Below are 12908 nucleotides of genomic sequence, written 5' to 3' on the forward strand. Positions count from 1 at the left end.
GATGCTAAAATACTTAACAAAATACTAGCTAATCAAATCCAACAACATATCAAAAAGATAATCCACCATGATCAAGTGGGTTTCATACCAGGGATGCAGGGATGGTTTAATGTATACAAGTTAGTAAATGTGATGCACCACATAAACAGAATTAAAAATCACATGATCATTTCAGTAGATGCAGAAAAAGCATTCAACAAAATCCAGCATCCCTTTATGATTAAAACTCTCAGCAAAATCAGCATACAAGGGACATACCTTAATGTAATAAAAGCCATCTATGACAAACCCACAGCTAATGTAATACTGAATGGGGAAAAGTTGAAAGCATTCCCTCTGAGAATTGGAACAAGACAAGGATGCCCACTCTCACCACTCCTCTTCAACATGGTACTGGAAGTCTTAGCCAGAGCAATCAGACAAGAGAAGAAAAGGGCATCCAAATCAGTAAAGAGGAAGTCAAACCGTCACTCTTTGCTGACAATATGATTATTTACCTTGAAAATCCTAAGGGCACCTCCAGAAAGCTCCTAGAACTTATAAAAGAATTCAGCAAAGTTTCCGGATACAAGATTAATGTACACAAATCAGTAGCTCTTCTATACACCAACAGCAACCAAGCGGAGAATCAAACCAAGAACTCAACCCCTATTACAACAGCTGCAAAATTAAAATAAAATAAAATAAGTAAAATAAAATAATAAAATGAAATATAAAATAAAATAAAATACTTAGGAATATACCTAACCAAGGAGTCAAAAGACCTCTACAAGGGATATTACAAAACACTGCTGAAAGAAATCATAGGCTGGGTGCAGTGGCTCACACCTGTAATCCCAGCAATTTGGGAGGCCAAGGCGGGCAGATCATTTGAGTTCAGGAGTTTGAGACTAGCCTGGCCAACATGGTGAAACCCTGACTCTACTAAAAATACAAAAATTAGCTGGGCATGGTGATGTGCACCTGTAGTCCCAGCTACTTGGGAGGCCGAGGCAGGAGAATCGCTTGAACCTGGGAGGCGGAAGTTGCAGTGAGCCGAGATCGCACCATTGCACTGCAGCCTGAGCAACAAGAGTGAGACTACATCAAAAAGAAAAAAAAAAGAGAGAAAAAGAAAGAAAGATAGAAAGAAATCATAGACAACATGAACAAATGGAAACACATCCCATGCTCATGGATGGGTAGAGCTGATACTGCGAAACACATCCCATACTCATGGATGGGTAGAGTTGATATTGCGAGAATGACCATACTGCCAAAAGCAATCTACAGATTCAATGCAATCCCCATCAAAATACCACCATTATTCTTCACAGAATTAAAAAAATAATTCTAAAATTCATGTGGAACCAAAAAAGAGCCCATGTAGCCAAAGCAAGAGTAAGCAAAAAGAACAAATCTGGAGGCATCACACCACCTGATTTCAAACTATACTATAAGGCCATAGTCACCAAAACAGCATGTTACTGGTACAAAAATAGGAATATAGACCAATGGAACAGAATAGAGAACCCAGAAATAAACCCAAATACTTACAGCCAACTGATCTTCGACAAATCAAACAAAAATATAAAGTGGGGAATGGACACCTTTTTCAACAAATGGTGCTGGGATAATTCGCTGGCCACATGTAGGAGAATGAAACTGGATCTTCATCTCTCACCTTATACAAAAATCAACTCAAGATGGATTAAGGACTTTAAGATCTGAAACTATAAAAATTCTAGAAGATTACATGGGAAAACCCCTTCTAGACATTGGCTTAGGCAAGGATTTCATGACCAAGAACCCAAAAGCAAATACGATAAAACAAAGATAAATAGCCTGGACCTAATTAAACTAAAGAGCTTTTGCACAGCAAAAGGAATAGCAGAGTAAACAGACAACCACAGAGTGGGAGAAAATCTTCACAATCTATACATCTGACAAAAGACTAATATCCAGAATCTACAATGAACTCAAACAAATCAGTAAGAAAAAGTCCCATAAAAAAGTGGGCTAAGGACATGAATAGACAATTCTCAAAAGAAAATATACAAATGGCCAACAAACATATGAAAAAATGCTGAACATCACTAATGATCAGGGAAATGCAAATCAAAACCATAATGCGATACCGCCTTACTCCTGTAAGAATGGCCATAATCAAAAAATCAAAAAACAGTAGATGCTGGTGTGGATGTGGTGATCAGGAACACTTCTACACTGCTGGTGGGAATGTAAACTAGTACAGCCGCTATGGAAAACGTGTGGAGATTCCTTAAAGAACTAAAAGTAGAACTACCATTTGATCCAGCAATTCCACTACTGGGTATCTACCCAGAGGAAAAGAAGTCATTATTTGAAAAAGATACTTGCACACGCATGTTTATAGCAGCACAATTCACAATTGCAAAGTCATGGAACCAACCAAATGCCCATTAATCAACGATTGGATAAAGAAACGGTGGTGTGTATATATATGTGTGTGTGTGTGTGTGTATCTATATATATATATTTATATCTACATCTATATATCTATGTGTGTGTGTGTATCTATATATATCTACATCTATATATCTACATCTATATCTGTATCTATGATGGAATACTATGCAGCCATAAAAAGGAATGAATTAACAGCATTTGCAGTGACCTAGATGAGACTGGACACTATTATTCTAAGTGAAGTAACTCAGGAATGGAAAACCAAACATTGTATGCTCTCACTGATATGTGGAAGCTAAGCTATGAGGATGCAAAGGCCTAAGAATGATACAGTGGACTTTGGGGACTTGGGGGGAAGAGTGGGAGGGGGCAAGGGATAGAAGACTACAAATATGGTACAGAGTATACTGCTCAGGTGATGGGTGCACCAAAATCTCACAAATCACCACCAAAGAACTAACTCATGTAACCAAATACCACCTAATACCCCAATAACTTATGGAAAAATAAATAAACTTAATTAAAAAAATAAGTAAGTGGAGCTCACTTTCAGTTTTATGGGATAATATAGGCCCTATTGGTAAATACCTTGCGTTGTTTGACATAGCACTGTCAATCTAAACTTTTTACATTTTAAATTTTTGCTGAGGAGCCGTCCTTGGGATCCCAGCCTAGGGATGAGCGAAACTCTCCTAGTCCTTTAACAGAGTTAGAAACACTTGCCACTTGATGAATCTGGTAGGTGATAGTACAGGAAAGCTCCTGTGCATTCTAGGAAATATGTTTAATGCTTGTTCAGCCTCAAAATGCCCTGATATGCAACATATTATTATTCATTGATATTGCTGAATATTCACTAAAAACATTAGTTAGAAATTGGGAAGAGTCACATTTTTTGAGTGCTTTGGAATAGTTTGGGTTTTAAAACAGTGAATTTCTAGTGCCTGCTATTTAAAGTTATGTTTGTGGCAGCATGTCTTTGTAAAATGTTAAGTTTGCTGAATACTTGGATTTGTTGCTGTAAATCCTTATCATTTGACTCTAATTTGGATGCCCTGTTCACAATTTGACAAACTGTTTCTATCGTAGAATTTTTAAAAGCACAGACTTAGAGTCTTGCTTTCAGAATTTGCTTCTTTCTCTTTTAAGATTCTTAACTAATGAAGCAATGTGGTTTGATTTTCTTTAAACAGGTGATGATGTAAAATCTAAAGATTACATTGTTGCACTACAGCACCCTGTGACCACTGACATTAAGCATTCCATAAAAATGTTTGAATTAACATTGGATGCACTTATCTCATTTAACAAGCGGACCCTAGTCCTGTTTCCAAATATTGATGCAGGTAATTGAACTTGAAAATGAAATTATGCCACCTACTTTTTCCAATTTTATGTTTCTATTACTTCTTTTAACTGCCTTCCTATCTTGCTCATCTTATCATTGAAGGGCACTCTATTCTGAAATGCATTCCAATTTTCAAAGGATTACCAATTTTGCTATAACTCAAAAAGTTTGTAATGTTTTTGCCAAGTCCAGTAGAAACTTAATAATAAAAAGTCTGTCTACTGTCTACTTTAGTCTCATGTTTAGTACTAATATTTTCCCTCCAGTTTCCACCAGTTAAGAAACTGCAGAAGCCAAGAGACATAAATCTTAGAAGTTGAAGTGAAAGATGGCCGGGCACGGTGGCTCATGCCTGTAATCCCAGCACTTTGGGAGGCCGAGGCAGGCAGAACACTTGAGGTCAGGAGTTCGAGACCAGCCTGGCCAAGATGGTGAAACCCTGTCTCTGCTAAAATACAATAATTAGCCAGCCACAGTGGTGGGCACCTGTAGTCCCAGCTATTCAGGAGGCTGAGGCAGGAGAATCACTTGAACCTGGAAGGTGGAGGTTGCAGTGAGCCGAGATCATGCCACTGCACACTAGTCTCAGTGACAGAGTGAGACTCCATCTCAAAAAAAAAAAAGTTGAAGTGAAAGAATCTCTAGAAAAGTAGTGATTCCACTATCCACAGTAAAATAGCCACTAATATTTTTTCTTGCTTTCTTTCATATTTATGTTAGCTATACCTTAAAGTAATCTTGAGCTGAAGCAGTTTAAATCTGGAGTCCCCAGCCAGTCCCAACCGGTTCATCCTCAAGCCTGCCCTGGCTGATCACTTGCTTACCAGTGGATGGTACTATAGATTTTGGTACTGCTGAGACCTTAGGCGAGTTAATGGGGGTGTGAGATATTAATGAGAAATGTCAGAACATAGCCTAACACTGAAGAATTTCCAAACACTGGTTATCGTTAGCTGACACCACTCATTGTTGAGTTCTTAGGCTTTTTTTTGGTAAAGGAGGCAGAACCCGTTCTCTGCAATGTCAAGATATCACCAGCTTACTCTGAAAGAACCTCTGTCTTAGTATTCCCTTGAAGAATCTTTTCTGTTAGGGAGAACAAAGTAGGATATTAGTTGGAAAAAAATTTAAGAATACCCAACCCAGATTTTTTCCAGGTAATGTATCAATATTTCAAAAATGTTAATATTTATTCTTTTCTGACCTTTAAATTTTTTATAAATATGTGTAATGTAACTATGTATCATTCTCGTTCAGCATTCATTGTCAATGATATATTCTGTTTATAATACACTTTCCTGGCTGTATATACTTTAGAATTAGAGGTATTTTTTTTCTATGAAAGTAAAGGGTCCCAGGTATATCTAAGTCATGGCTGCCACTTGCCTCTACCCTCCACAGGGTTTTTGATAAGCTATACACAGGGAACAATAGGAAAATAAGAATCAAGGCATCACTTTATCATTATCTGGCTTAGTGCCCTGTTCCCCAGTACAGGACTCCCTCCGGAAAATGGATTATTGAAGCCTTAAGCCAAAGAGGGGCTTTCAACTGAATCGAAACCTGAATCTTGGAATAGTAGTGGTGCCTTCTGGTCTGCCATGTACTACAGTTTGAGTATCCCTAATCAAAAAATCTGAAATCTGAAATGCTCCAAAATCTCAAACTTTTTGAGCACCAATATGATGCTCAAAGGAAGCGTTTATTGGAGCAGTTGGATTTTGGATGTTCAGATTGGGGATGCTGATCTGGTAAGTATTACAGAATAAGAAATATTTCAAAATCCAAAAAAACTTGAAACCCAAAATATTTCTGGTCCCAACCATGTCAAATAAGGGATGCTCAACCTGTACAATAATTACAGATGATGCTCTGGCAAGACTGTATATAGAGAGAAGTGGCCAGGCCTTCTCCAGGGAGTTAGACCCTGAGTCCATTTACCTACCTGGCAACACAATGAAAGTTAAAAAAATTGAGAACCATGCATGCACAGCTTTGGTTAAATGAGTGGCACCTGCCCAGTGGTAAGCATGGTGTGGTCAGACCTCTGCCTTCTAACCAGTCAGGTTAGCAATTTTCCTCCCTAGGTATGGGGTAGTTAGGAGAGGGTCAGTTGAGAGGCAAGCAGAGGGACATTAAATATTGCCTCCCCTTCATGTATCTTTAAATTTGTATTAAGTCATGCAGTTAAAATAGAAGCCACAGTTATCAGAATCTATGTGTATTTTCTTGGAGTTTAGTTCACATAAATGGGAGTGCTATCCCACCGAGTTCTTGTTAGTGTAAAGGTGAGTGTAGCTGGGCAGAGGCTCTCTCATCAGCTTGGTGTGTGGAGCCTGAGAGGGTTCCATTTGGGAACTCTCAGGTTAAGAGATACAGGCTGTTGGCCTGTCTTTAGCCTCTTAATTGTTGTTCAAGGTAAAGGCTTTTACTAGGGCATTGATAAAAGTTATTTGCTTTGCCTAGTTCTGTTTGAAAAGTCCCAACTGCTGCTTTTTGAGTTCCTAGATGAGTGAAGCAGAGGACATTTTAGATATCCATCATTCATGAAAAAGCCAGTAGTTAAAATTACTATTTCCCTAATAACTGATGTGAGGTTTTTTTAGGGAGATTTCTTTACGTGGGCTATACTTGCCAATGAAAATGGTTTCTTTATCTCACAAACCATTTACCAATTGGTTCTTTTCATTTTCATAGGGAGCAAAGAGATGGTTCGAGTGATGCGGAAGAAGGGCATTGAGCATCATCCCAACTTTCGTGCAGTTAAACACGTCCCATTTGACCAGTTTATACAGTTGGTTGCCCATGCTGGCTGTATGATTGGGAACAGCAGCTGTGGGGTTCGAGAAGTTGGAGCTTTTGGAACACCTGTGATCAACCTGGGAACACGTCAGATTGGAAGAGAAACAGGTATTTACCTTTGCTCATACTTCAACTGACTAGGCTTTATACATACATGAGTTGTTATAAGGTATGCATATATCAGTACTGAGCATATATTTTGTGAACAAGTGAGTGAATGAGGTTAATAACCAGTTGAAGCCTAAAATCTATAGTCGATAAATAGCACACAGTGATTACCAAATATTTTAGATCTCTACTTACATTTTATTGTCTTTGTAATATCAATTAGCACTAAGTGGTTCTTTCTTTTTTTTTTTTTGAGATGGAGTCTCGCTCTGTCGCCCAGGCTGGGGTGCAGTAGCGTGATCTCGGCTCACTGCAAGCTCCGCCTCCCAGGTTCACGCCATTCTCCTGCCTCAGCCTCCCAAGTAGCTGGGACTACAGGCGTCAGCCACCAAGCCCGGCTAATTTTTTGTATTTTTTAGTAGAGACGGGGTTTCACTTTGTTAGCCAGGATGGTCTCAATCTCCTGACCTCGTGATCCGCCCACCTCGGCCTCCCAAAGTGCTGGGATTACAGGCGTGAGCCACCGCGCCCAGCCTAAGTGGTTTTTAATTATGGTCTTTCATGGCTGTGTTTAAGAGAGAATGTGGTTGAATGTTTCATGAATATATGAATGCTAGTCTTTTATTTTCTGGGCCTAATGTAGAATCCCTTCAGTCAGTACTTTAGAGTATGGTAGTTCTAAGTAAAGTGCCCCTTAAGTATAAGTAGGATTATTATTAATGAATTTGCTAACTGAGCTAGGTCCTGTTATTAACATTAGTTCAAGTTCTAATCCTGTTTACATGCAGTGGAATTTAATGGAAGCTGTAATGGAAAAGTGTGTATCATTAAAGGAAAAAGAACTGGACTAGAACCAAGGAGATGAGTTCTAGCTCTGCTCTTTCTCCAGTTGTTCATAATTGCCACCTTTCTGTTATATTTAGATCTTCTTCCCTTCTCATTCCCAGCATATTACTTTACTCCCCACTTCATAGAGAAAATGGAAGCCATGAGATGGAAATTCTTTCAAATTCCTCAATTAATTTATTTAGAAAATATTTAGTAAACACCTACCATGTACTAGGCACTGGGATTTGGCAATAAACTAGACCAAGAAGAGCTGGGCTCTCGTGCAACTTACATTCTAGTGGGAGAGGAGATAGATGATAGACATACACAAAAGAAATAAGAAAAATATCAGGAATTCTATATGCTGTGCCTGCTGTAACACAAGGTATATGATGGACTCCATTAGATTGGTTAAAGGAAGCCCTCTTTAAGGAGATGACACCTAAGCTGAAATCTGAATGACAAGGAGTCAGCTATGTGAGGATTGGGGAGAGGCAGTGGCAACAGCCAGTGTGAGGGCCGGGACGTGAACTTGGTGTATTTGAGAAATGGAAGCGCTATTGTGGCTGTAGAGTAGTGAGCAAGAGGCAGAGTGATACAGGTGATGTTAGAGAAGGAAACAGATGCATGTAAGCCAGGGTAAGTCATTTGGAATTTTTTCTAAGTGTAATGGGAGGGAATGACATGACAAGAGTTGCATTTTGGAAAGATCACTCCGGTTGCTAATATACAGAATGGAATGTCAGGGGTGGGGGCAAGAATAAAAGCAGGGAGACCAGTAAGGGGGCTGATTCAGTTGCTCAGATGAGAGATGATAGTGGCTTTGATGAAGTATTAGAGACGGAAAAAAGTTAGATTTGGGTCTTGTTATAGTACTTGCTGATGCTTGGATGTGGAGGTGAAAGGAATCAACAAGGAAGCCTAGATTTCTGATTGGGCAGTGATATGCTGGGAATGAGAAGGGAAGAAGATGTAAATATAACAGAAAGGTGGCAATTATGAAGAATTGGAGAAAGAGCAGAGCTAGAACTAATCTCCTTGGTTCTAGTCCAGTTCTTTTTCCTTTAATGATACACACTTTTCCATTACAGCCTAGATTTCTGATTGGGCAGTGATATGGGGACACTGAGGGAGGAACAGATTTGGGGAGGGATTGAATTAAGAGTTCTCTTATAGCTATGTGAAGTTTGAGATGCCTATTAGATATCAAAGCAGACATGGCTAGTAAACAGCTAGATAGTTCCAGGAAGAGTTAGAGTTGGAGATAGAAATTTGAGAGTCATTGGTATAGAGATGATGCATAATTGGTTGTCAGTTTGGCTGCTATAACAGAGACCCTAAATAATAGTGGCTGAAATAAGTTAAATGTTCTTTCTTTCTCAGTGGATGGCAGCTCCACAATCATCAGACTTAGCCCCCATCTATTTTCTTAGTGGTTGCTCTAGCTATTGCTTGCAAGTCTCTGTTTTAGCCTTTGGAAGAAGGAAAAGAGAAGATGCCTTTCCCTTTAAAAGCAAGACCTGAAAGTTGCAAATCTTTCTTCTCACATCCATCAGAACTTAGTCACATGGCCACATCTGGCTGCAAGGCAAGCTGAAGAATATAGTCTTTTTTGTTTGTTTGTTTGTTTTGTTTTTGTCTGAAATGATACTGTTCTGTTGCTCAGGCTGGAGTGCAGTGGTGTATTCATAGCTCATCGTAACCTTGAATTCCTGGGCTCAAGTTATCCTCTCACTTTAGCCTCCCCAGCCATGCCTGGCTAATGTTTTTACAAAATGTTTTGTAGAGACAGGGTCTTGCTTTGTTGCCCAGGCTTGTCTTAAACTCCTGGTCTCAAGTGATCCTTCCTACCTTGGCCTCACAAAGTCCTGGAATTATGGATGTGAGCCATTGTGCCCAGTCTGTGTTTTGTTTGTTTTCTTTCCTTCTTTCTTTTCCTTCCTTCCTTCCTTCTTTCTTTGTCTTTCTTTCTCTTTCTCTCTCTCTTTCTTTCTTTTTTTTTTTTTTTAGTGAAGCAGTGCTGGGGGAGGAGGAACTGGTTGTGATCAATTAGTTGTAAACACCAGCCAGAATATAATCTTTGGCTGGGGATCAGATGCCTGGCTAAAAATTCTGTTTCTAGTATGAAGAAAAGATATTGAAGATAATGGCACCAGCCATAGATAGTATTTAAAACCCAGGCCAGGTGCGGTGGCTCAACACCTATAATCCCAGTGCTTTGGGAGGCCAAGGTGGGATGATTGCTTGAGGCTGGGAGTTCGACCCTAGCTTGGGTCAAGATAGTGATATTTTATCTCTACAAAAAAATTTTAGCATGAACCCAGGAGGCGGAACTTGCAGTGAGCCAAGATCGCGCCACTGCACTCCAGCCTGGGCAACAGAGCGAGACTCTGTCTCAAAAAAAAAAAAAAGATAGTGATATTTTATCTCTACAAAAAAATTTTAAAATTAGGTGGACCTGGTAGCATGCGCCTGTGGTCCTAGTTACTCAGGAGGCTGAGGTGGGAGGATCACTTGAGCCCAGGAGTTTGTTACAGTGAGCTATGATCGTGCCACTACACTCCAGCCAGGGTGACAGAGCAAGACTCCGTCTCAAAAAAAAAAAAAAAAAAAAAAAAGACTTGTAAATAGGGCAGAGAATGGAGCCCAGGACCAACCTCTGGAGCCCTTCAATCTTTAGAGTTCTGGTGAAGAGGGAAGGGCCAGCAAGGAAGACTGAAGAGGAACACCAGTGAGGTTGGAGGGAAACAAGGAGAGTGTGCTATCTATAAAGCCCCCAAAATAAAATGTTTTAAGGACGGGGTGGTGAATACTGCTGAGTTCATTTAAGATGTGAAAGGACAGCCATGCACAGTGGCTCACGCCTGTAATCCTAGCACTTTGGGAGGCCAAGGCAGGTGGATCACTTGAGGTCAGGAGTTCAAGCCAGCCTGGCTAACATGGTGAAATGCCATCTCTAAAAATACAAAAATTAGCCAAGCGTGGTGGTACACGCCTGCAATCCCAGCTACTCAGGAGGCTGAGGCAGGAGAATCATTTGAACCTGGGAGGTAGAGGTTGCAGTGAGCTGAGATTGTGCCACTGCACTTCAGCCTGGGCAACAGAGCAAGACTTTTTGTCTCAAAAAAAAAAAAGTGAAAGGAGAATTGAACCATATGCCAACATGGTCTCTGTACTTTTTGCCACTACACTTAAATAAACGTATATAAATGTGCATGCCCATCCATCCTTTCCTTCTTACCTTTTTTATAGCAGGGTGTGGGCATGGGTATGGGTGTGGGTGTCTCTCCTGCCTGTCCACTGCCCATCCTTCTACCTGTGTTTTCAATCCCAACCACTCCTGCCTTCTCAGGGACCTATCCATGAGTGATCTTTTCTCATCCTTCTTTATTTAACCTCCTCATCATTTAAACATGCCTAAGCCTCTCGCATCTTAAAAACAAACAACACAAAACAACTCCTTTCTTGACCCCACACCTCTCTCCAGCTGTTACTCGTCCACTCTTCTCTTCTTAGCCAAACCCATTGAACAGTGTGGCCATTTTCGCTAGATTTACTCCCTCATATTGGTCAGGAAATGTCTGGAGGGAAAGTGACTGCCTGACCAGCCAAGTGAACCACTGGCTGAGTAGATGGAAGGCAGGGCAGGTTGAAAGAGAGTGAATCTCATAGATGACTAGGCAAATGGTAAGTGGATGCCAGGTTAGTCTACCTTATTTATTTTAATAAACAAAAACTTGATTTGTTCTCCTTGGGAATAAAGGACCCTAGGGCCCTTAAGTGTTTGATGTACTGAAATCTTGCCAAGAGTACTTTAAAAGGTATAAAGTAGAAAAGTTGAATTTTCCCTAACAAAAGACTTAACCTGAAGTCAGCTGGATTTCAGGTCTAATTATGAGCATAGTACACTGATAATTTCTTTATTCTTTGGATATTTCCACTTCCAAATCCTTGTAATGTGTCACTGGTTTTACCTAGGGGAGAATGTTCTTCATGTCCGGGATGCTGACACCCAGGACAAAATATTGCAAGCACTGCACCTTCAGTTTGGTAAACAGTACCCTTGGTGAGTATAAAACATTCTTTGTTGAGTGATTTAAAAGGGGAGCTACCTTCAGTACCATTTTAGAGCTACAATCACTGTTTAATCATCCTAACAGAGCTTTCCTTCTTATGCCTACGGGCCCCTAGTTGCTGGGGAGACAGGGATTGCTAATATCATACCCACTATTACTGTTCCAAAGGTTCCAATGTAGAATACATATTTTCTTTCTTTTTTCTTTTTTTTTTTTTTTTGAGATGGACTCTTGATCTGTTGCCCAGGATAGAGTGCAGTGGCGCCATCTCAGCTCACTGCAACCTCCGCCTCCTGGGTTCAAGCAATTCTCCTGTCTCAGCCTCCCAAGTAGCTGGGATTACAGGTGCGCACCACCACGCCTGGCTAATTTTTGTAATTTTAGTAGAGATGGGGTTTCACCATGTTGGGCAAGCTGTTCTCAAAACTCCTGACCTCAGGTGATCCGCCTGCCTCAGCCTCCCAAAGCGCTGGGATTACAGGCGTGAGTCACTGCGCCCAGCCTTATTTGTTTCTCTTAATTAATACAACACTTTTGCTACACTTATTTAACCTTCTTTGGCTTTCTATAAATATTAGAAAATAATGTAACTGATTTTTTTTAAAAAGTCTAGTTCAGCTTTTTAATTAATTTTGACCACCCTCCTTTCTGTTTCAAATCGATGAGATTTCCCTGTATTTGAATATTTCTTTCTGAAAATAATTTTGTTTTCTCAGAAATATAAAGATAAAAACTAAAAAAAGCAAAAAAATACAGGCACTTAGTTACAATGTTGCTGAAGAGATCTAGATATTATTTTATATAAAATTTTTTTAGTTCTGTATAATTATGATTTATAGTTTTTAACTTTTAATTGACAGATAAAATTGTATGTATTTATTGTGTACAACATGATGTTCTGAAGTATGTATATCTTGTGGAGATGTTATTTTATTTCTTTTTTGTTACTGTTGGTTGTTTTTTTTTTTTTTTTTTTTTTGAGACGGAGTCTTGCTCTGTCATCCAGGCTGGAGTGCAGTGGTGCGATCTCGACTCACTGCAACCTCCGCTTCCCGGGTTCAAGCAGTTCTCCTGCCTCAACCTCCTGAGTAGCTGGGATTACAGGCACCCACAACGCCTGGCTAATTTTTGTGTTTTTAGTAGAGATGGGGTTTCACCGTGTTGGCCAGGCTGATCTTGAACTCCTGACTTCAGGTGATCCGCCAGCCTCGACCTCCCAAAGTGCTAGGATTACAGGTGTGAGCCACTGCACCCAGCCTATTTATTTCTTTAAACATGATTTTTAAAATTACTTTTTGTAGAGATAGAGTTGCTATCTC

At 39.9% G+C, this 12908-nt stretch overlaps 2 protein-coding genes across 9 annotated transcripts in view; one reads left to right on the top strand and one right to left on the bottom strand.

The window, feature by feature from the left end:
- CLTA (clathrin light chain A) overlaps nt 1-12908 on the bottom strand; it is a 113616-nt gene that overhangs the window by 64192 nt on the left and 36516 nt on the right. The window lies entirely within an intron of this gene.
- The window catches only part of GNE (glucosamine (UDP-N-acetyl)-2-epimerase/N-acetylmannosamine kinase), a 62225-nt gene that overhangs the window by 36372 nt on the left and 12945 nt on the right, over nt 1-12908 (top strand). For all 5 annotated transcript variants that reach the window (XM_003312073.5, XM_063788600.1, XM_520577.8 and 2 more), the window contains 3 exons: nt 3621-3773; nt 6473-6685; nt 11492-11579. In XM_003312073.5, coding sequence (XP_003312121.1) covers nt 3621-3773; nt 6473-6685; nt 11492-11579 — 454 coding nt within the window. The remainder of the gene's footprint in view (nt 1-3620; nt 3774-6472; nt 6686-11491; nt 11580-12908) is intronic.

This window comes from Pan troglodytes, chromosome 11 (assembly GCF_028858775.2).
Source record: "Pan troglodytes isolate AG18354 chromosome 11, NHGRI_mPanTro3-v2.0_pri, whole genome shotgun sequence".
In the NCBI taxonomy this organism is placed as follows: Eukaryota; Metazoa; Chordata; class Mammalia; order Primates; family Hominidae; genus Pan; species Pan troglodytes.